Genomic DNA, 22,144 nt, shown 5'->3' with positions numbered 1-22,144 from the left:
GTGTCCGAACCTGTGCAGATATTGCCTGAAACAACCATGGCCTGACAGGATTTGTGTCAGGTGAAAGTTCACTTCGCCATGTCGTCTCCCGACCCAGCCGGATATCTCCGGTATGAGTCGGTGCGTCCATCTGCCCTTTGTGGAATTAGACCATTCCCTCTGCCAACGGAGCATCGAGAATGACCTTCTGGTACCTCGTATGCCCCTTGTGTCACGTTGGTCGAAACACTCTCTGTCCTCCTTGATGGCGATGCTGATAGGCATCATGCCGGACAAGACACATATTGCATCGTATGACACCGTACGATACGCACTCGCAACTCTCAGGCACATGAGCCTGTAGGTACTTTCCAGTTTGCCACGGTAACTGTTAGTACCTAGCGCTCTGGACCACACTGGCCCACCATACCTAAGTATGGACGAAACCACGCTGGCAAGAAGTCTTCGCTTGCTGCCATAAACCGCTGAGCTATTGGACATCATACGAGATAGTGCTGCAATAGCCGATGAGGCCCTCTTACAGGCATAGTCGACGTGACTCCCGAACGTGAGCTTGTCGTCCACCATAACCCCCAAGAGCTTCAGGGATCGCTTCGAGGTGATGGTGCAGTCTCCGACTCTGACCACCGCCTGTTGCTCCGATTTACGGTTGTTCACAACCATGACCTCCGTCTTATGATGCGCGAGCTCCAGTTTCCTGGAGCGCATCCAGTCCTCGACCTTGCGTATACAGTGCGCGGCCGTCAACTCGACCTCCTCGATAGACTCGCCGTAAACCTCCAGCGTTATGTCGTCTGCAAAGCCGACGATCACAACCCCTACAGGGAATTTGAGTTTTAACACTCCGTCATACATGACATTCCACAACACCGGGCCCAGGATAGAACCTTGCGGAACTCCTGCGGTAATTGGGACGCACTTCTGACCCTCCTCTGTGTCGTAAACAAGTACTCGATTCTGGAAATAATTTTCCAGAATCTTGTACAGCGACACCGGTACATGGATGCTCCTGAGCGCGAGCGCTATGGAGTCCCAACTGGCACTATTGAACGCATTCTTCACGTCGAGCGTGACGATTGCGCAGTAGCGTATTCCCCTTCTCTTGCGCTGGATTGCTACCTCCGCCGTCTTGATGACGGAAGAGATTGCGTCCAGCGTGGACCTGCCCTTCCGGAAGCCGAACTGGTTACTTGCCAGACCGTGTACACCCTCCGTGTACCTCACCAGTCTGTTGAGGATGATCCTCTCAAGCACCTTGCCCGCGGTGTCCAGCAGGCAGATAGGCCTATATGCCGATGGGTCCCCTGGCGGTTTCCCAGCCTTCGGCAATAAGACCAGTCTCTGCCGCTTCCACCTGTCCGGAAAGAGACAGTCATCCAGGCACCTCTGCATGACTGCCCTGAACAGCCCGGGGGCCGTTTTTATCGCCAGCCTGATCGCCAGGTTAGGGATACCATCCGGTCCCGGTGCCTTGCTCACCTTTAGGGATTTGGCGATCACGATGAGTTCCTCATTCGTAACCCTTGCCTCCTCCCCTGCCTCGACACGGCTGTCGTCGCTCACGGATTGGATGCTCGGCAGGTTGGCCGACCATCTCTGGTCTATGTCTGAGATACTGGAACGTCGGACGTGAGACTCGACCGCCGGAGGCCAAGGACTTGGCTCGTGGCGTGGAAAGAGTCCCTCGATGATACGCTCCAGCATCGCTGGTGATCGCTCTGCAGGCGCCAGCGCGCCTTTAGTCTTGGCCATTACGATCCTGTAGGCGTCACCCCACGGATTTGTATTGGCACTCGCACATAGCCTATCGAAGCAGGCCCTCTTGCTGGCCTTTATCGCACTCTTTAGCATCGATCTTGCCGAACTGAATGCTGCGCGGCGCTCTGTCCTCTCTTCTTCGTTTCGCGCACGCTGCATCCTCCGTCTTGCACGGAGGCACGCACTGCGAAGGTTGGCTATCGCGTCCGTCCACCAGACAACGAACCTCTAGCCTCCTGCATTCGTACATTCCTTAAGGTGGAAGACCTTCACGATTTTGGTGTGCCGCCATATAAGTTTAGGCAACTACTTAATAAATGTCGATTATTTTAAACGATTTTGACAATCATTCATGTAAACCTAGGTTAGATGAATTATATGCAAATACAAATACAAATACAAACTAATTATAGAGGCATAACCCTCCTCAATTCCGCTTACAAAATTCTCTCCAGTATCCTGTTCCAGCGACTGAGGCCATTGCAGGAAGCCTTTGTTGGAGAATACCAATGCAATTTTCGAGTGGGGCGATCTACAACGGACCAGATTGTTTACCTTGAGACAGATTCTCGACAAGTTTCGAGAACCCAACTTGCAGACGCATCATCTGTTCATAGACTTTAAGGCGGCGTACGACACAGTGAAACGCAACGAGCTTTGGCGAATAATGTGCTCTAGCATTATTTATTATTTATGGTTTCCCAGCAAAACTAATTAAACTATTACGTGCGACGCTTGACGGTTTCACATCATGCGTCAGGACAGCGGGCGAATTTTCGGACGCGTTTGTGACGTTGGATGGTCTGAAGCAAGGTGACGGGCTCTCGAACTCGCTGTTCAACACAGCTTTGGAAGGTGCAATACGAAGGGCAGGTGTGCAGAGGAGTGGCACCATCATCACTAAGTCTCACATGCTTCTGGGCTTTGCGGACGACATTGATATAATTGGATTTAACCGTAGAGCAGTTGAGGAGACCTTTACGGCTCTCAAAAGGGAAGCTACGAGAATTGGATTGGCTCACCATAAACACTGCCAAAACGAAGTACATGGTGGCTGGAAGAGAGCGTGGTAGTTCTACGGGTGTTGCTGCTGCGGTGGAGATGGATGGGAATACTTTCGAAGTGGTCGACGAATTTGTTTATCTTGGTACTCTCGTGACATGTGACAACGAGGTGAGCCGCGAGGTGAAGAGGCGGATTGCGGCGGCGAATAGAGCTTATTACGGATTGCGTAGCCAGTTTAGGTCCGGTAGTCTACAGATCCGTACGAAATTTGCGCTCTATAGGACTCTGATCCTCCCGGTGGCGCTCTACGGACATGAATCGTGGACGTGGAAGGAGGCCGATCGACGAGCGCTTGGGGTCTTCGAGCGTAGAATCCTGCGATCAATACTCGGAAGCAAACTAGAGAACGGGGTGTGGCGCAGGCGCATGAATCACGAGCTGTACGAAGTATACAAATACGCTTATATTGTCAAGCTGATGAAACACGGCAGGTTACAGTGAGCTGGCCATGTAGCACGGATGGCGGATGAGCGACCGGCAAAGATAATATTTAGCAGAGAACCGGATAGAGGTGGACGACTTCGAGGCAGACCGCGCACGTGCTGGATGTGTGCTGCCGACGAGGATGCCAGAGCAGCGGGTGTTAGGGGAGACTGGAGAGTAGCAACCCAAGACCGAGTTTTGTGGAGACGTATTCTGGATTCGGCATAGGATCTGTCGCCATAAAAGTAAAAAAATAAGAACAATGTTTATGAAGACAATTAAAAAATGAAACAGTATTAGACGTGATTCCACACTCAAAAAACGAACTATGTTGTTCAATTCACTTTGTTTGTTGAGCTTGACGTTGCAGAAGATTGGCCGTCGAACTTTTCAGGGTGAAACGGTATTGAAGCCACAAACGGCCGACTTCGAGGCACCACTTCGAATCTTCAGAAGCTTCTTGTGCTTCTGAAGATTCGAAGTGGTGGCTCTAAGTCGATCATTTGTGGATTCTATACCATTTGGACTTAATCTTCCTCTCCTTCATGTTTTTCGTTCAGTTTCATTCGGAATATGTATATGTATTTGATTTTGGCATGAGAAAAAAGGAAAAGAAATATTTTTCCTTCTGTTATCACGCACATTTTGACAATTGCCTATGAGAGTTCACATATGTGCGAACAGCCTTTAAAATCTTTTTGAGTAGTTGTGAATTGCAATCGTTTTCCTTTACAGTATACATGTCAAAAGGATGATGTTGACAGAAACTTGCGGTGAATAATATTTTGCAGTGTTGCTATAACAAAAAACATCTTATCAAGGAGACTGCCATATCTGGATCGATCCATCTATTAAAGGTAGAAGCTTGCCATGAACGTGGTGGTAATTACATCGCTACGAAGACATTGTGTACGTATGTGACAGTCCTGCCAGTGCATTCGGATTGCATTTGTTATCTTCTTGATATGATGTTTTTGTTATAACGTAGATTTCAAAACTCATCGTTTGTCCAACGTCCGAGTGAAATAAAAGTAATGCTCGTAAATCAATCCGACTTTAGCGCTATCAATCTTTGAATACACAGTACTCAGAAGAAAAAATAGGAGCATGGTCCGACGGCTAATCCCTATTGTGTTTAGTCAAAATTGCGTGAATTACAACTACTTAAAACTTTTAAAGTGGTAGAAAAACAATAAAATTCAAAATAAAGGGTGATTTTCATGCTATTTGGTTTTTCGTGTATTCAGATTTGACAGATCACGCGGGAATTCTGACAGCTGTCAAAGTCTAATGTACTCAGTTCGGTTTGCCATTTCACCATGAACAGACTACGACTTGCCGCAGCGTCGAATTTTTGGTGAACGGGCCTTAGAACAACTTGCCGAAAATCCACTTTTTTACCGAAAAATCGTGTTCAGTGACGAAGTTAATTTCTGGTTAAATGGGTATGTTAATAAGCAAAATTGCCGCATTTGGATCGCAACCAGAGGTAATACAAGAATCGCCAATGCACCCAGAAAAATGCACGGTTTGGTGCGGTTTACACGCTGGAGGCATCACTGGTCCGTACTTCTTCAAAGATGATCAAAATCGCAACGTTACGGTCAATGGCGCTCGCTATCGCGCGATGATTTCTGAATTTTTTTGCCGGAAATGGAAGAGCTGGGTCTTGTTGACATGTGGTTTCAGCAAGACGGAGCAACGAGCCACACATCGCGCGAATCAATGGACATATTGCGGAATGAGTTCGGTGAGCAATCCATCTCACGAAATGGACCGGTGAATTGGCTGCCTAGATCATGCGATTTAACACCGCTAGATTATTTTTTGTGGGACTACGTTAAGTCTCTCGTCTATGCGGATAAGCCAACAACAATTCCAGCCTTGGAAGACAACATTACTCGCGTTATTCGCGAGATACCAGCCGAAATGCTCGAAAAAGTGACCCAAAATTGGACTTTTCGTATGGACCATTTAAAACGTAGTCGTGGCCAACATTTGAATGAAATTATCTTTAAAAAGTAAATGGAATAAACCAATTTATCGGCTCAAATAAAGATTTCATACAGTTTTGTAATTTTTATGCGTTTTTTTTAAAGAAAAACAAAATTCTTAAAAAATCACCGTTTACATCGATATTTCATATGCAATGTAGTTATGTTTGAAAGTCGTTTTTTACAGACAAAAAGTGATTTCTCTCTGCGGAAGTGCGCACACTAAAATTTATGAAGGATTTGGAGAAAAAATGGATATCCTCACTCTGTGACACATAAGTTTCATTTCTGTTTAAGTGATAGAAGTAAAAAGTGATAGCTTCCCTACACTAACTCTTATCACAATTTCATGAACCAGCATGCAGAAGCAGTCAACTCCGAACTGGCATTAGTGGTGATTATATTGCGGTCGTTATACTGCATGAAGCTTATGACCTTGTACGAAAAAAAAGCGAAACATAAATGTCACGTCGATAAAAATTTAATAAAATATTTTCAACAAACACAAAACCAAAGAAAACATAAATCTAAGTTCCACACGGTTGTATTGTCAAAATTAAAATAGATTCATTTATGTTGCTGGGAATCTTTCATTTATTTAACATTAATTAAAATTACTTTCCCAATGAATCATGTCTGCATAAAAAAAAATTTATATACATACTAGAGATACTCAGAGAGAGAGAGAGAGAAAGAGAGATAAGCGATGAAAAAATCGCTAACTTGGCAACTGGGTTTCACATGTCAGAGGTGCCAGATCTCTTCTCGAAGCGCTATGTTGACTAACTTTTTCATCCGACTCGTATAATTGTGACGGTGGACGTCCTGGGAAATAATAAAGTGCATCACAAAAACCGTGAAGGTGTTAAATTTTATGTTTATGTTTAATTTTATATACTTTCCCCATAATTGATCAATATTTTGTTGACCATACAAAAGGTTTGTGAACCACCAGTTAAAAATCACTGTGATAAAGCCATTTTGGAGCATTCTCAATTCATTGTTTAGCAAAGAACATGGAAAGCGTGTGAAAATAAATATATCATTTATTGTACCTGATTGAAATACCGCTCAATGTGTTACCTTTCTTGTTCATTTGGCGCGGATTTTGACATGTTCGTTTGGCTCACAACATTCTCTTCGCATATCTCTGAGTACATACATACATCGAGGGAATGCCTTTTCCCTGGGAGGGAGAAACGAATACTACACTCGAAACAGACAACACGCACATGCGTCGTTTTTTGATAGCGTGTTTTTATCTTCTTGTTGTAACGCATGCATGACTCAAACGTAGTTTTTAGTAACATCAGGAATTCTGAATGTGCGAATTTGTTTGTAAAACATAAATTTTTCGAGTCTGTGTTTTTTTAATTTGCAAACTTGCTTAAGGTTGAGAAAGAATTTCGGGTGGATTTTTGCTCATAGTATCTTCGGAGAAGCCCCCAAGATAAATTTTACACGATATCATTACTTATCACATGGTTGAATTTGCAACAGTAGCATGCTGCAGCAGTATTGCTAGAAAAATTCAATGGTAAGCGGTTCGTCAGACATTCAATCAGTTTGAGGGAAATAACTTTTTCTACAAGCATCATAACGCAATCATAACGAGTTTTTCACAGGAAAATTTCCTACAAATATCATTTTTTTTTTATTCTCGCTTATTTTCCGTCGGTCTAGTTCCGCCACTGTTGTGGCCAATCACCGACGCCCAGGGAGGCGACTCCACACCCAGGACCCTAACTCACGACCCGTTTATTAACGGACCGGCGCCAACGGCTTTACTTCCTCATGCGATGGAAGGCGTGATCCCAGAGATTTTTCGCCTCAGAAAATCTCCCGGTGTCGGCTAGGATTGAATCTAGACCAGTTTGGTTGGTTGTGAGTGGATCACGCCACCTCACAACCATCGACACCTATGTCGGCGGTAGGATTCGAACCCAGGCGTCGAGCGTGGTTGGCGGAGACGTTACCAACCACACTAGGCCCCCGCTCCTACAAATATCATGTATCGATAAATTTTTAGAAGTCAATTGGACATCTCTAGAGAAAAAGTTTTGAAAAAGTGTCTTTTCCCATATAGGATCGTATGGAAACTTTAAAATTCGGGCGCAAAAATGTAGTTCCACCGATCGATCTGAAAAGTTACACAGTTCTTATGGGACCCATAAGGAACACGAAAAGTGTATGGGAGCGAAAAAATAACACCAACACAGCAGTAGAACTAATTTTTGATTTCAATAATAAACTATTTTTGACATTAATAATGCATACATTTGAAAGAAAATAACAATTTTGTAATAATGTCTATGTTCTTTTAGTTCAACGTCAACATTGCGATCGTGTCTTGCTTATAACTCTTCTGTGTTTTTTTTTTGCTCCAAAACATACGCAAACAGACCTATTCATGCAGACATTTTTTTTTTATTTCGACGATTTCAAGGTAAATTGCTTTCAGTAGAAAAGTCTAATTTAGATAACTCTGGCTGCCTTTGGAATGCATTTTAGTACTCCTCGAGTTATAATAAACATTACACTGATTTATGAAGTAATTTTCATTATTTGAAATATATGAATTTAAACGGGTTTTCAACTTGTTTTATTCCCGTTACTCTCAAACTTTCGAAATCTTCCTAAATTTCATTATTGGAGAGTTTGGGAGGCAGGCCCTTTTAAATTTGTTTAAATCGGTGAAGCAGTCTTTGCAAAAATTATATAATAATAAATTCAAATAATAAATAAAAAAAAATGTCCCAAATTCAATATTTTATCTTTTATTGTCATTTTCGATTTTGTTGAAGCTTTGCACATATATGGGCAATGGGGCTAAAGCTTTGCACATATATGGGCAATGGGGCTCATGGGCTAAAGATGTCGTTTTGATCTATAAGCAGAGGCGTCGCGTGGCTGATTTCGTCACATGTGCACCAAACATTTATTCAAGTTCTTTTTTCTTAAATGAAATAAGAAAAATCTGACCAAAGTGTTTGATGCTTCAAATTGAAGGGTTTCGTATATATGCTTACTTATTTTTATTGGTTATAATATTTCGATAGTGCACATGTTGCACAGGTAAACCCGACGCCACTGTCTATAAGTAGTATCTTTATTCGAATCACGACTAACTTCTGCAAAATGTTGATTTAAAAATGGTATTGATGTTATACATGTTTTTAGTACCAAAGCGGTGTGACATGTCTTTCCGAAGAAATCTTGACCGTAAAAAACATAAAACTTTGGTTTTGCCAGTGATTGCCATACTAGAATTGATATTTCTAGAAGAAGTGCAACAACATATTTAATGTTTCGTGCTGCGTGCTTTTAATTAAATTTCGTTTAAATTACATCAAAAAAATCTGGAAAGGGTTCTATACAGTTGCTAATAATTTTACTCTTAGATTCAGAATAATGATAATTGAAGTAAACATAAGCAAGGAAAACAAATATAGCATTCATATGTTTCGCGTTGTGTTTATGTACCCTAGTTTTTTTCAAATGTTGCATATTGCCATGTTCGACCGATCTTTGGTATAAAATAAATGCGTCACCAGGTAAATAATCTTGAAAACTATAGTAACGTTCCATACTAATTGATAAGCTACACAAATCTTACTGTAACTCGCGAACAGAAGGAAGACTTAATAAGAAACATGGTTGGTTCTTTAAATTCAGATATACTAATTGCAAAATTAATCAGGTTAGCAATAAGTAAGAAAGTGGCGATAAAACGTGCACGTAAACAATCCATCCAGCTTTATAATGCTACATCGGTCAAATAACGAAGCAGGACAGTAGGAGGAAAAGTTTAGCAAACTAATCAATTTTATCACGATGGTGGCGACTTATACAGTTACCTAAATGGTGGCATGTTAACTGTGCGCACAAAATGGTTGCAATGGTTATATAATAATACGTACATATGAGTTAAATGATGTATCAAAAACATGTCAATGAACAAACCAAACCAACACGAAACACTAACATCAAATTCTAAATTCAGATCTAAAAATCACTCATATAAAACGGAAGAAACGATTACCTTTGACATCTGGCTTTGAGTTGGTACCAGGCTGCCAGCGCTCTATAATGAACAGATGGATGAGAAAAGACATAGTGTATGTATTGTGTTATGTGGTGTAGTCTGAGCAAAAGCTGTTATTGCACATGCTAACTTTTTCTTACACATCAAGGACGTTTTAGGTACAGCATATAAAAAAAGTATTTCAAAAAGTGATTATCAAATGAATCTATAAATAACAACAATTCTATATTCTCATTCAACCTACAATAATGCTGTTCTTTGTTGAATGACAAAAATGGCTTGTTTTAGATTAATTAATTCATATATTTTTAATCATTTAATCATTTTAATCATTAATTTATATATTTTTTTAAATAATTAAGGCAATTTAACTCAAAACGCAATGCCTCAAAGTACTATCAGACAAAATGAAAAAATCAAGATTATTTACATTGTTGATACATATTATTCTTCAAGAAAATGGCATGCAAAATATAAAGAAAGCACTGAATAGGAGTTTAACTAATATTATCAACCTGATTATCAATAATATCATAGTTGTAATGTATTACATATAATTGCAGTGTTACTATCTGAAACATAGCAATTAAATGATTGATGCAATCAATGCTTTAAAAATGAACACAACACTGTAAGGACGAATAACAAGAGCCTTCGGTTATTGCAGGTTGTTTCAAATTGGTCTGACAAGGCTAGGTGCTTTGGAAAAATTTACGATATCCCGGGAATTGCCATTTCCCGGGATTCCCGGATCCCGGGAATAGGAATATTGATTCCCGGGATCCCGGGATTTCCGAGCTCCTCGGAAAATTTTCCATACAATATTGCAATAAAACTAAATATCGTATCAAAACACGAAACTTACGTCGTAGAAGTGTAGAGCAGTTCCATAGTGCGCATTATACGAAGCAAACATTTGCTTGAAACGACGATCAATATTTGCTTGCCGTGTAATATCAAATAATTTGCTTAATTTATTTGTCAAAAATATATGCTGTCTTATTCAGTAAACGATGAATTGAGAAATATTTTCTTCGTCTCATGTCTTTTTTTGCTAGTGAGGTTACTACTAAGCGGATAGTTGCTTGATTTTTTCTTTGTTTATTGACAAAAAAATTTGAAACCTGTAAATTGATGAAAAAAATGAAACCCGTAAAGCAATGCGACCAGAAATAAATAAATTAATAAAACTCAGTCAGTTTACACTGACATTCAAATGCTCTAAAATCTGGTTGCCAAACACTCAGATTTATCTCCAACAAACTAAAAGTATTGGTCACTTCAGTTTCTAATGAAATGTAGCAAGAGCGGGAATCAGTGATTTAGAAGTATTTTAGAAATCAGACACCAGCGGTGATTCTGCGATCTTAAGCAAAGTTTTACAGAAGGGAACTACATTATTTGGGCCTAACGAAAATTGTCAGCGGATCTGAGGCGATTGATAGACGATTGTTCATGAATTTCTGGAGTGAACTTGAATAAATTTTGTTCTTCAATTGATAATTGAATTGTAAATGTTAGTTTGAAACTTTTTATTAATAAACTTTATTTGAAATCTCATTTTTGCTAATGTTCCGAAATAGCGGAGTTGTATGAGGAACCGAGTTCTTTTTAGCAGCACGCAGTTTTTAGCGGATGCAGCTTTTAGCTGTGAAATATTTATATTCAGTTGATTTTTTTAATATAATCTAATGCGACTTACATAAACGGTCTTTCCTACAGTAATACAGGCAAATTCTGCTTATCCTCCACTTGGCGGTAATCTCTGCTCAGACACAGTCTGTTAGGTTAGATTTTATTTTATATAACTTATTTTTACTCAATCCTATTTTTTAATATACTTTAATTCTATTATATGACTAATTTTATTTAAACAAATTTTAATTTATCTTTAGCTGTAATTCACTGTTTAAATTTGGACAATAAGTTGTGGTTTGCAAATTCACTCCTTTACTCGACGTGTATGCAGTTGGTCTCCTAGTTGTCGTCTGGTGCTTCCGCCCGCTTGACAGCTCCACTTTCGTTTTGGGTAGCAACTTCACTATCGGAGATATTGGTAGCTGGCATAGCAGTGTCTCCAGAGCCAACAGCTAAGGATTTTTCCTTTCCCGGTTCCCGGGAATTCCCGGGAAATGAGATTTTTCATTCCCGTTTCCCGGGAAATCTATTCTCGGGAATATTTCAAACCCTATATGTCTGGTATACTCGAATTACATAGACTTACTGCAATTAAAAGGGGCCGTTCCTAAACCACGTGGTCATGAAGAGGGGGACGGGGGGGTTTGTCAACAGACCAATAAAGACCACGCACGGGGGTGGGGGGATTAACGAAATGACCACGTGATCTTTTTTCATGTTTTATAGTATATTGTTGCCACCAAGTCAAGAATGAAGCTTTTGCATTTTAGAAATATAGAATGTACTGAAAGTTTAATAATAAAAATGTAAAAAATTTAAGCGAATTTTTGGCACTTGACAAATGAAAAGACCACGTGGTTAAAGTCGAAAGGGGGGGGGGGGGGGGATTTGGCCAAAAGACCACGAATGACCACGGAGGGGTACGGGAGGTATAAGAAATGATCAAAACATGACCATGTGGTTTAGGAACGACCCCAAACATTAGAAGGTACGTGTGTTCAAACAGTTCAACAGTCAAACAGTTTAATCCCAGAATCTTCGAGTTTTTTGTATATTTCTCCGTTTTATCCAGATTTTTCATGTGCTCAAGCTCCGATTGGTTTTCGAAAATATTTTTAGAATGTAAATGTTGTAGATTAATAAATCATTGTAACAATTCTTACCAACGTTTCCAGCCTATTCTATTCTTTAGCACGAAACACGGCCAAAATATGAACTACATAACATTGATGAGATGAAAAAGGCAAGTAACATTAGCTTTATTTAGAAACTAACAAATAGATTTTATCAGGTCGTGGAAAAAAACAATTCCAATGATAGCCTAATATGTTATTTAAAAATAAAAATAATCGATCACAAAAATGTTATATACAGGCGGCATTCTTCAAAATATTTTCTGTTACGTAGCAGTTTAGAATATGTTCGGATAATTAGATACCAAGAGATAGCGAACTCAGAGAAAATTGAAATTCAAGCTTCACTGATGTAACGTAAAAAAGTGTTGCATCAGTACTTCTGTTGAAAGTTAAAGTAAATGAAAAAACCTTCATTTTTATAATCTTGAGATAAATTGATCAGGCAGTTTTAAATTTTGCTGCTGTTAAAGGAGATAACAATAACATCAAAGGGAAAGAAAACCCGTAACAGAACAGTTCTGATTGAAGTGAGTGATTTTTTGTTGTATTTAAAACTAACATTGGATGCAGTAAGCATCACCGAAAAGCTCTCTTACAATTTTTTGCTATTCATTCAATTTTTTTATATCCATTTTTTTCAGTTTTTTTTCTTTAGCGTTATTCTAGTTTAGACGAAAATGTTATTGGCAAATCTAGCGACAGGGATGGTTGCCTTTTGTAGCTGGCTCCGATTGCTGTACACAGATTACAAGGCGATTGAACTCATTGATGGAGTCGAGCTTGTTGGTTGCAAGCCTGTGCTTCAATTCGGTAGGTAGTACATGAGATGAGAAGTAACTTTCGAAGAACTTGAACCTCGATGAAGCAAAAGCCCTGCAAAAGAAGGGAAAATGCGCTGAGTTCTCAGGTTCAGCGTTGCAAATACGGTAAGTGTTGGTTGGGACTTGCTGTTGCTGTTTAAATGACCAAGAGCAGGACAGTGTCCAATGAAAAGTCCCGTGATGATGCGTTATTCAATACAAGTTAAACTAAGTAACCTTTAAGTTACTGCAAATTTGGGCTGGGTAAACTGTTTAGTTTGCCTGGAACTCTACGCATGTATCAACATGCGTATTTCTAGCATATATGTATACCATAGTAAAATCAAACAAAAATACTTTCCGGGTGTTTGTTTCTCCATCCTATATATCCTATAACCATGTGCAAAACACTGATCAGACCGGTAGTCCTCTACGGCCACGAAACCTGGACCACGCTCGATTTTTTTAACTTCACTCGATCATCAGAGTTTACTGTCTCAGCTGCGCACTGCGTAGTAATGCGCGTAATCACGCGGTAATTAATCGGTTCTCAACCTGGGGTACGCGAAAGTCTTCAGGGGGTACGCGAAAGAAAAATCAGTAATGGCGGACAAAGCCATTATCCGTTATAATACTTCACTTGTTATTCAAACTTCCTCTTAAACCATTACTGTAGCAATCAAACAAACTATAGTTCAATCCGAAACCTACATTAGACCACCACAATAAGACTAGGTAGTCTCTCCCATTCTGCGAGAGCATTTCAAACCAGGGGGCACATTTGATTTAGAAAATGTCGCCAAGGGGTACGCGAAAAACCAAAGGTTGAGAACCGCTGAACTAAGAGAGTGACGATTGTCTTACGTTTCCTTATGCACTTTGCATTTTTTAAATAAATTTCAAATTTTGTCAGGAAAATTTGTACTTAAAGGGTTTTCGAGTACGTGATCCTATGATATGATATGATATGATATGATATGATATGATATGATATGATATGATATGATATGATATGATATACTATGTACTTTTTGAACATGGAAACTTTAAATTTGATTATCGTTTGTATACAAATGTTTAATTTATTGTATGGGTAATCAATAGTATTGCTTGATAATTTTTTTCGAGAAAATTTATGGCAGCAAAATAATATAAGGGTTGTGTACATAATACGATCGAAAAGTTGACTACTTAAGGTTATTGTTTTATTACTTGCATTATTACATATTTCTACAAATTAAAGTTGTTTCCGAAAAATCGAGATTTGTGCTTTGAACATATGTAAGTATTGGTAGTATATTGAGTGGTGGTATTGAATGGTTAATGTAGAAAGTAGTTCGCTATTGAACGATTTTATTAAAATCACGCAGTAGCCGTGTGAAGAAGTGCGCGGAATTGGTTTTCTGAGGTAAAACACTGAGATTGTTGTGTATTCATGCCCGAATATTACAAAATATTGTAATTTTTAAGTTAACTGAGCTTGAACTTTCACACATTTCGTAGTTGCCCCTTCGGGATGGATCTGAGTTAGTGAAGTTGCACGAAGAACAACGTTAATATGGATAATTCGGAATTAATTTACCATCTTCAATGTACAACAATTCAGTAGATAGATAAAGGGGGGTTAAGGAAGGAAAAAAGAAAGTCTCACGATTGTTGTTGCAAAAAACTCAGTTAACCTCTGCATCTCTAACCACTATAACGGAAAAGAAGGTAACCTTGTCACCATGGTAAGTGACGGATTTTAAAATTTTTATCCTTCCCTCTACACGTGAAAGTTTTTCTGAAACCGGACGGTCCGATTCTATTAAGGTTAGAATTCACGACCAATCGCATGTCAAAGCGGGCTCTATAAGCTTAAGGTTACGAGTTTGCTATTCTACCAAATTTGGAGTTTTTAAGGAGAGACCCTACTCTGGAAGGTTGAAACATAATAAATTTTCGTAATTTTTTTCTCGGATGTTTAGGGTTGAGGTGAAGTGTTCGGATATTATAGCTATTGATTAAGGTATATTTGAATGGTATTTTACATGTTATGGATGCGAATATAGTGACAAGTTAGATAATCCATTTTTAAATGATAGAAGAAATTTCAGTGAAATCGGTTCAGTGGATGCTGGAGAAACTTACCAACAGTTAGGTACTGATTTAAGAAGCACACACGTTCCCAGTTGCCAACAGCGTAATACTCATTACATTTCCATCCTCGACATGCAAAATACATCTTCAAATGTACCATAATCAATAGCCAAAATACCCGAACATATCACGTTACTCTAATTATCCGAAAAAAAACTCAAATTCATTATTTTTCGATTTTGAGTGTAGAGCTCCCCCTTAAGTGTTTATTTCAACTAATGAACATGTTTTCCTGCGATAGTTACTTTTAGAACGTATATTTAATACAAACAACGTTCAATTACACAGTGCAACATTTTTTTGCCTTGACTTCTATGTAGGATTTTTTTATGTATTTTGACGCGGAAACAAGTTTCCCCGAGTTCGAACACATTTCAACATTGGCGCCATTTAAAAATTTTCAACGTTTTTTCAAAGCCATTCTGTTTTAAAGCCAAATATCAAAATTCTGAGTGTTTGTCCACATATAAGCATTTTTTTACCGATCTTTTGAAAAAAAAAACGGTGATTCTACGAAAACGGTTTGGCACGGTTTTAGTATATTGCAAAAATACAATAACAATTTGTCTCCACATCATCCTGCCCCTTTTGCAGGGAGAGGATCGCATTTTTACCAGGGCCGGTCAAAACATAAAAATCTCGCTTCAGCTATGAGACAGAATCATCACGGCTTTTTCAGCATCAATAAATATCTATATTTATGTTTATGTAGTTAAACTTTCTTGGAAATTAATGTAGGGTTTAAAAAATGTTGGCATGCAAATTAATCATACTCACTTTCTCCGGTGTTGGATGGTTCAAGTGTCCAGAGTTGTTTTTTCTTTAGACTAGCTCCGTTGGCGTTCAACTTGTAGCCGAATGTCTCAGCCGTCATATATTTGTACAGCCCATTTATAAGACCAATTGTCCACCAACCCTTCTGCTGGTTCTGTGAGAGAATATCTCCATTCGTGTTAATTTCGTAGCTTGAGCCATTCATATTTCTGCTACTGTTAGGCTCTGCTCTTTGCGAAGTCAGGCGATGTTGGTGTTGAAGTATTGTATTATATATGGCAAATACTTAGCTTCCAGGAACTTCAGTGAGGGTATTCCAGAGATTATTGTCTGCAAAAACATATTTGGATCAGAAAAAAATGTATTACATTGCGTAAAAGAATTTATGAGCGCCAAACGGACTGACACTGCTTAAAAAATATTTAAAAAATGTCCACTCTGTATATCAACCCCGTTAAAAGCCAATGGCGAAGCCATACTGAAATAAAAAAAAAATTTCCGATGTCATGCCATCTTTATTGTTGAAATCAAAGGTGTGTAAGATTTTGGGAAGTTTCGTATAATGTCAGTGGACTCAAAAAATTTCGAAAGTATAGTTTCACGAATTCGGAGACAATTTTTACTAATTTCGCTAAAGTATGTTCGAAATTTCACGAAACATATACCACAAGCTTCATAACTTTGGATCTTGTTATAGAAAAATTGTTTATTAGGGAGTTGATTACATCACCTAACATTATAAATGAATCTAGTTTTTAACATAAGTTTCAAATTTATAACAGATGGACGTAAACATGGTCAAAATCCTTTTTTTTTAATTAAATCTAAGCTAGTGGGCACATTTTAGATGGCAGATAATGTTTTGATCACTTGAAAGGAAATCTCTCGATTTTTCTGTGAAATAAAGTGCTGAAAGCTTGGCGTCGCGCACTCATGTTCTCCTCATGTGTCGCCTTTTATTCTTTTACTGATAGAAAACGTAGACAACATCGTATAATAAAAACTGTGCACTCGCTTGATGCTGTACAATGCTTCGTTTTACACATAAGCAAACCGGTGTGTAGTTAGTGTGTACAATTAATGAGCATAAATTTAAACAGTACGCTTTATTTTGCTTAGAAGACCCATTTCAGTAAAAAATTCGAAGTGGAAGCCACATAATCATTACTCCGCACCACTCGGCGTCTGCACCCAAGTCAACCAGCTTTATACTTACAGTGATGTAAATCACACGATTTGTTGAAATAGGAAATTGAAATAACAGTGAAGCCCTCTTTGTAAACACTAACATAACAACATTTTTTGACAGTCAAACAATAGTGCAAAACTTCAATAATCAGATACCCATGCTCACGTATAAAATCGAACAGTTCATAGTCAACTCAGTCATTCTTTCCGTTCCGCCCTGGAAAGCGCCCTGGAAAGAGGTTTCAAATGAGCACCATGCAGTTGCAGAATAGTCCTCACCACCTTCTCCCAGCCAATCAAGTTGGCGAAAGCGGTTGGACGCTTTGTACAAAACACAGTCAATTTTGTTGTGCGTATCCTAACGAACAAACCAAAAAAAATAACGTGAAAAATACATAATTGTTGATGTTTTTTTTAAATGACCTTCTCTGCCGTGATATAACATTATGACGTACATTCATTTGATCAGTTTTTCAATACGGCCCAAAAACGAACGGGTTACTTGTCACGTTTGTATTGAAATGGTGCATACGTCATTTTGTTTTCTTGATTTTATACAACGTACGAATAAGTTACAACTAAAAGAAAGATACCAAAAGATGGGTCTTCGAATAACGAAAAAATGGCGCTTACGTCAGTCTGCGAGATTACGGCAGTTCTGGTCATCTGAAGGTAAAAGTTGCTCTCCTCGCCAATCTCCATACGTACGTTAACTACTCTCTATGAATACCTACTAGAAGGCGCGTTTTTGAATTTTTCTTTTTGTTATCATCATTGTTTATTGTGTTTATTTTGAATTAACTTGATAAATGAATGAACAGACAAAGGATAAACGATGTAACTCACACCATGCTGGACGTAGTCTCTAACACAGTTCTCTACTTGTCTAACTTATATGTTTCTAAAAAGCTATTGTCACAGCATTTCATTTATTATTCAGGGGAGTACTTCTCTTACCGGCATATAATCATGAACTCTTTACAAAGAAAACTCGCGAAGGAAGTTATTGGAATATGAGCGAAGAATAATAATATTTTGTTTCAATCGCGTTCTCGAGGTAGAGTATTGGCTCTATTATCGTCAGGTTTGTCCAAATACCAGCTAGGGGGTACATGAAGTCATAGAGAACTAATCTTTTGCAGGAAGATACTCTGCATTATGAAGAACCATAATGCAAGAAACCGACGCTCTAGTATATCATTTATCCCCTTGTAGAGAATAGGTAAAACCTAACATGAATAGCTCCGATACCCTATATAAGCTGCGAGACCAAACGTAAAAAAACGAAACGACATTTGAAGCATATCGAAAGCCAGTTTTGAATGTTAGCTTCTGCCTGTTTAACTTCTGGATGATCCTTTATATGATAAAATTAGTTGACGAAATGAAATAATAAATCACTCCTAATGTTTTTTCAACGAAGAAGGCTTTTTTCGATCTTGGCCATGTTTGCATCTACATCTCGCCGTAAAAGACGAATAAATGTGTATGAAAGGCAGTGATATGCGATCTCCTTTACACGTACGTTGATATGTTAGCCCTTGAAACATGGTGCGATGTCATAGGGGTGGGCTGAAACATGCAAAAAATAAGATATGAGACTATTGGGTATCCAATTCATGGGACCAACCTTCTGTGCAAGATTGATAATTGTCACCAGCAGCGAAAAATATACAAAAATAAATTTTGATTTGAGCTGCTTCAGATCTAATTTCTTGCAGCGTTTCCGTAAGGTTTTTTTATACTAGTGTATAAAGTTTATTACATGGTACTTGCACGTATATATGAGCCGTTGCGGAACAGAGTGGTCTAAAGACCATTTTTTTCAAAAATGAGTTTTTTGCATAAATCGCATTTACTCAAAAAGCTAAAGATGGAAAAGTAAGAAAATTTGGAAAAATCGAACTTTAAAGCTGATTTTTACCGTGTTGAAATTTCGTTCGAAACAGAATGGCCATTTTGTTTCGGAACAGAGTGGTCTATGTACATAAATCAGTGTAATACTATCATGTAACACGTAACATGTAGCATATTACATGTGATAATTAACATGACACTTGTATTGTACATGTCACACGTGATATGTAACATGTTACACGTAATGTAACATGAACAATGTAACATGTGGAATATTATGTAATATATAACATGTTGTGTTACATGTAATGTTACACGTGACATCTTACATGTGACATGCTATATGTATCATATAACATGTGACACTAGCCATTTATACGAGTTACCGTCATTTTCTTTGTCGTTTATCAGGTTTGTGTACATAGATCACTCTGTTCCGAAACGATTCGAGGATTCCAGTGAATATATATATATATATATATATATATATATATATATATATATATATATATATATATATATATATATATATATATATATATATATATATATATATATATATATATATATATATATATATATATATATATATAAATATATATATAAATATATATATATATATATATATATATATATATATATATATATATATATATATATACACGCAAAACTTTTCCTTATTACCTTAGAAGCAATAGCGCAAAATTGCTTTTTAGGTAACAAACCTATTACTAAAAAGGCAATAAAATTCTTCCCCAGTCAAGTAACAACACATACTGTCATATATTTAGCACGTGTTACGGGAGTACGACTATCTAATAATGGTCGTTTCAACCACATGCAAGATTTTTTCTGTCAAAAACTGCTCCCTTTCCATCTCAAGTTTAAAAAAAAATCACACACCGTCGCATATGTTGCACATGTTACAAGTTTCTTCAATCTCCAATTCATCCGGTGAGCGTGTATTAGTTCGCTCGTTGTATGCATACGGAGTAGAGGAAGAATATGACAAGAGCTGCCAAGCAGCATTTTCCCCGTCATAGAGTATGCAAACGTTGATGATTTCAAAAATTTGAAATGCGTCTTCAAATGACATCACGATCTGTAAACTGCGTTAGAGAAAAACAAACACATTCGCTTTCTTGCAAGCAAACACATACTCATTGGTTCATGGAAACTCATTTGCACCTGTTTGAAAATACAAAACTCGTGCCCATCCAGAACAATATTCGCAACTTCGGCAACTCTGTTCAGACAGTATAACATATATTTATTTCATGTAAACACTGGGGGACGAAACGAAAGTGTTTCTTATTAGACATTTGAGGTTGACGTTGACGGGTAAGATTCTCATTATGTGTGGATGAAGGGAGCAAAATTGAATCTGATCGTTGCACCAATACAAATGCAGCGAGTGAAGTCTTGCTACACATGCACTGCGGTGCTTGGCTGTATGTTCTCCTGCAGAAACATATACAAGCGTGTGCCCGTCATAATTTTTGTTACTTTTCGGTTATTACTATTTGTGTATAATGCGCAGTCATAAGACACAATAAGTAATAAAAAATTGCTCTAAAGTATTAAAATGTTTCCCGTTTTTGCGTTGGGTGTATATATATATATATATATATATATATATATATATATATATATATATATATATATATATATATATATATATATATATATATATATATATATATATATATATATATATATATATATATATATATATATATATATATATATATATATATATATATATATATATATATATATATATATATATATATATATATATATATATATATATATATATATATATATATATATATATATATATATATATATATATATATATATATATATATATATATATATATATATATATATATATATATATATATATATATATATATATATATATATATATATATATATATATATATATATATATTAAATATATATAAAATTTGCTCGATGGCACATAGGCTCATATATCGAGTGAATCTATAAGCAGATGTATCAGGTGAAGAATGGGTGAAAATTGTATAATTTGCTTAAATATTTGATGCTTCCTGCTACACTGCATCTCCGGGCGGTATGCCCCACCTTTAGTCGTACTGATATGTTCATTGCATTAGCGTTCACTTTTGAGACTGTGTTGTTTCACTTCGCGTGCTGAGCTGAATGAAGCTATTGCATGGGGCATATTATACTGCATCTAGGGCGTTTTGCCCCGGTTGGTTGGAAAGCTTGCGATTTAATCATATTTTGACGTAGAACTACGTCTCTCAGGAAGTTCGGCTGCATACTCTGCTACATAAAATCATCTTAAACCGGAGAAAGTGAGAAATAAGTCCAATTTCAAATGCTAATAAATCGGTTAGTTTTCAATGGATTTCCTTCGTTCTTGCAGTAATAGACTGGAAAATCTGCTAAGATTCCTCCTGAATGCAGAAAATTGAAAATTTTATTATTCGTACTATTGAAAATTGTCAATCCTTGTCAAAACGCAAAATTCGACCTCTGATTGGTCGTTATATGATTGCTTTCCTAAGCAAGGTTGACAGAATTATAGACCTAGTAATTCGGAATGTGCTATTTGACCTGTTTCAGCAGTGGCAGTGTATAGAAGCAGCAGTTGAGGAAGGTGTAGTGGGCAGCATCAGTAGTAGATACAACAGCCGGCCACTTCTTTAATGAAAAGTTACCTTTTTTGACAACACCAACGTTCCGCAAAGCTGGCGTTCAAAATACGTTCATCGTGTTATCTATCACAAAGAATACCTTATTCGAACAGTCAGTGTTAACATAGCGCAAAGATTTGATCGGCATCTTATTCGATATTGAATTAAACAGCAAATTGTCTTCTTCAGGATAAATTTAATGCCTAATTGAAGACGTATATTTTCTCCTAATTAAATTACACTTCATTTTGAATGATGGAACAGTTATGAATATTACTTCATCTCCATGCCTCTCAGAACACACTGAACTATATTTTCCTTCAGTAATACGCAACACCCGATCATCTTTTGTTATCTGCCTAAAGATTAAGTTATCACATAGTCAGACCTCAAAAATTCTCGAGCCCTAATATGGCAAGCAACTCTACTATTGAAAATGGTCAATTATTGTTGAAATGCAGGTTTCGATTCCGATTGGTAATTATATGATCGCTTTACCAAGCACGGTCGACAGAATATTAGACCTAGTAATTCGGAATGTAGCGATATTAGCGGGGTTAACTGGTGCAGCAGCACTTCCTCTAGTAGAAGCAGTAGTGAGCAGCATCAGTAGTAGGTACAGGATAAGCGTCCAATG

General features: G+C 37.7%; 1 protein-coding gene across 6 annotated transcripts in view; it reads right to left on the bottom strand.

Annotated features, from left to right (window-relative positions):
- LOC129718565 (protein singed) overlaps window positions 1–22,144 on the bottom strand; it is a 98,395-nt gene that overhangs the window by 33,026 nt on the left and 43,225 nt on the right. For 3 of the 6 annotated variants that reach the window (XM_055669446.1, XM_055669448.1, XM_055669447.1), the window contains exons 2-3: window positions 15,776–16,102; window positions 9,283–9,324 (exon numbers count right to left, since the gene is read on the bottom strand). In XM_055669446.1, the coding sequence (XP_055525421.1) occupies window positions 9,283–9,324; window positions 15,776–15,977 (244 nt within the window). In that variant the 5' untranslated portion in view covers window positions 15,978–16,102. The remainder of the gene's footprint in view (window positions 1–9,282; window positions 9,325–15,775; window positions 16,103–22,144) is intronic. The other 3 variants (XM_055669449.1, XM_055669451.1, XM_055669450.1) reach the window with 1 other exon arrangement.

The sequence above is a fragment of the Wyeomyia smithii genome, chromosome 1 (assembly GCF_029784165.1).
Source record: "Wyeomyia smithii strain HCP4-BCI-WySm-NY-G18 chromosome 1, ASM2978416v1, whole genome shotgun sequence".
NCBI lineage: Eukaryota > Metazoa > Arthropoda > Insecta > Diptera > Culicidae > Wyeomyia > Wyeomyia smithii.
The sequence above is the reverse complement of the archived record's forward strand: the minus strand, read 5'-3'. Positions and strand labels throughout refer to the sequence as shown.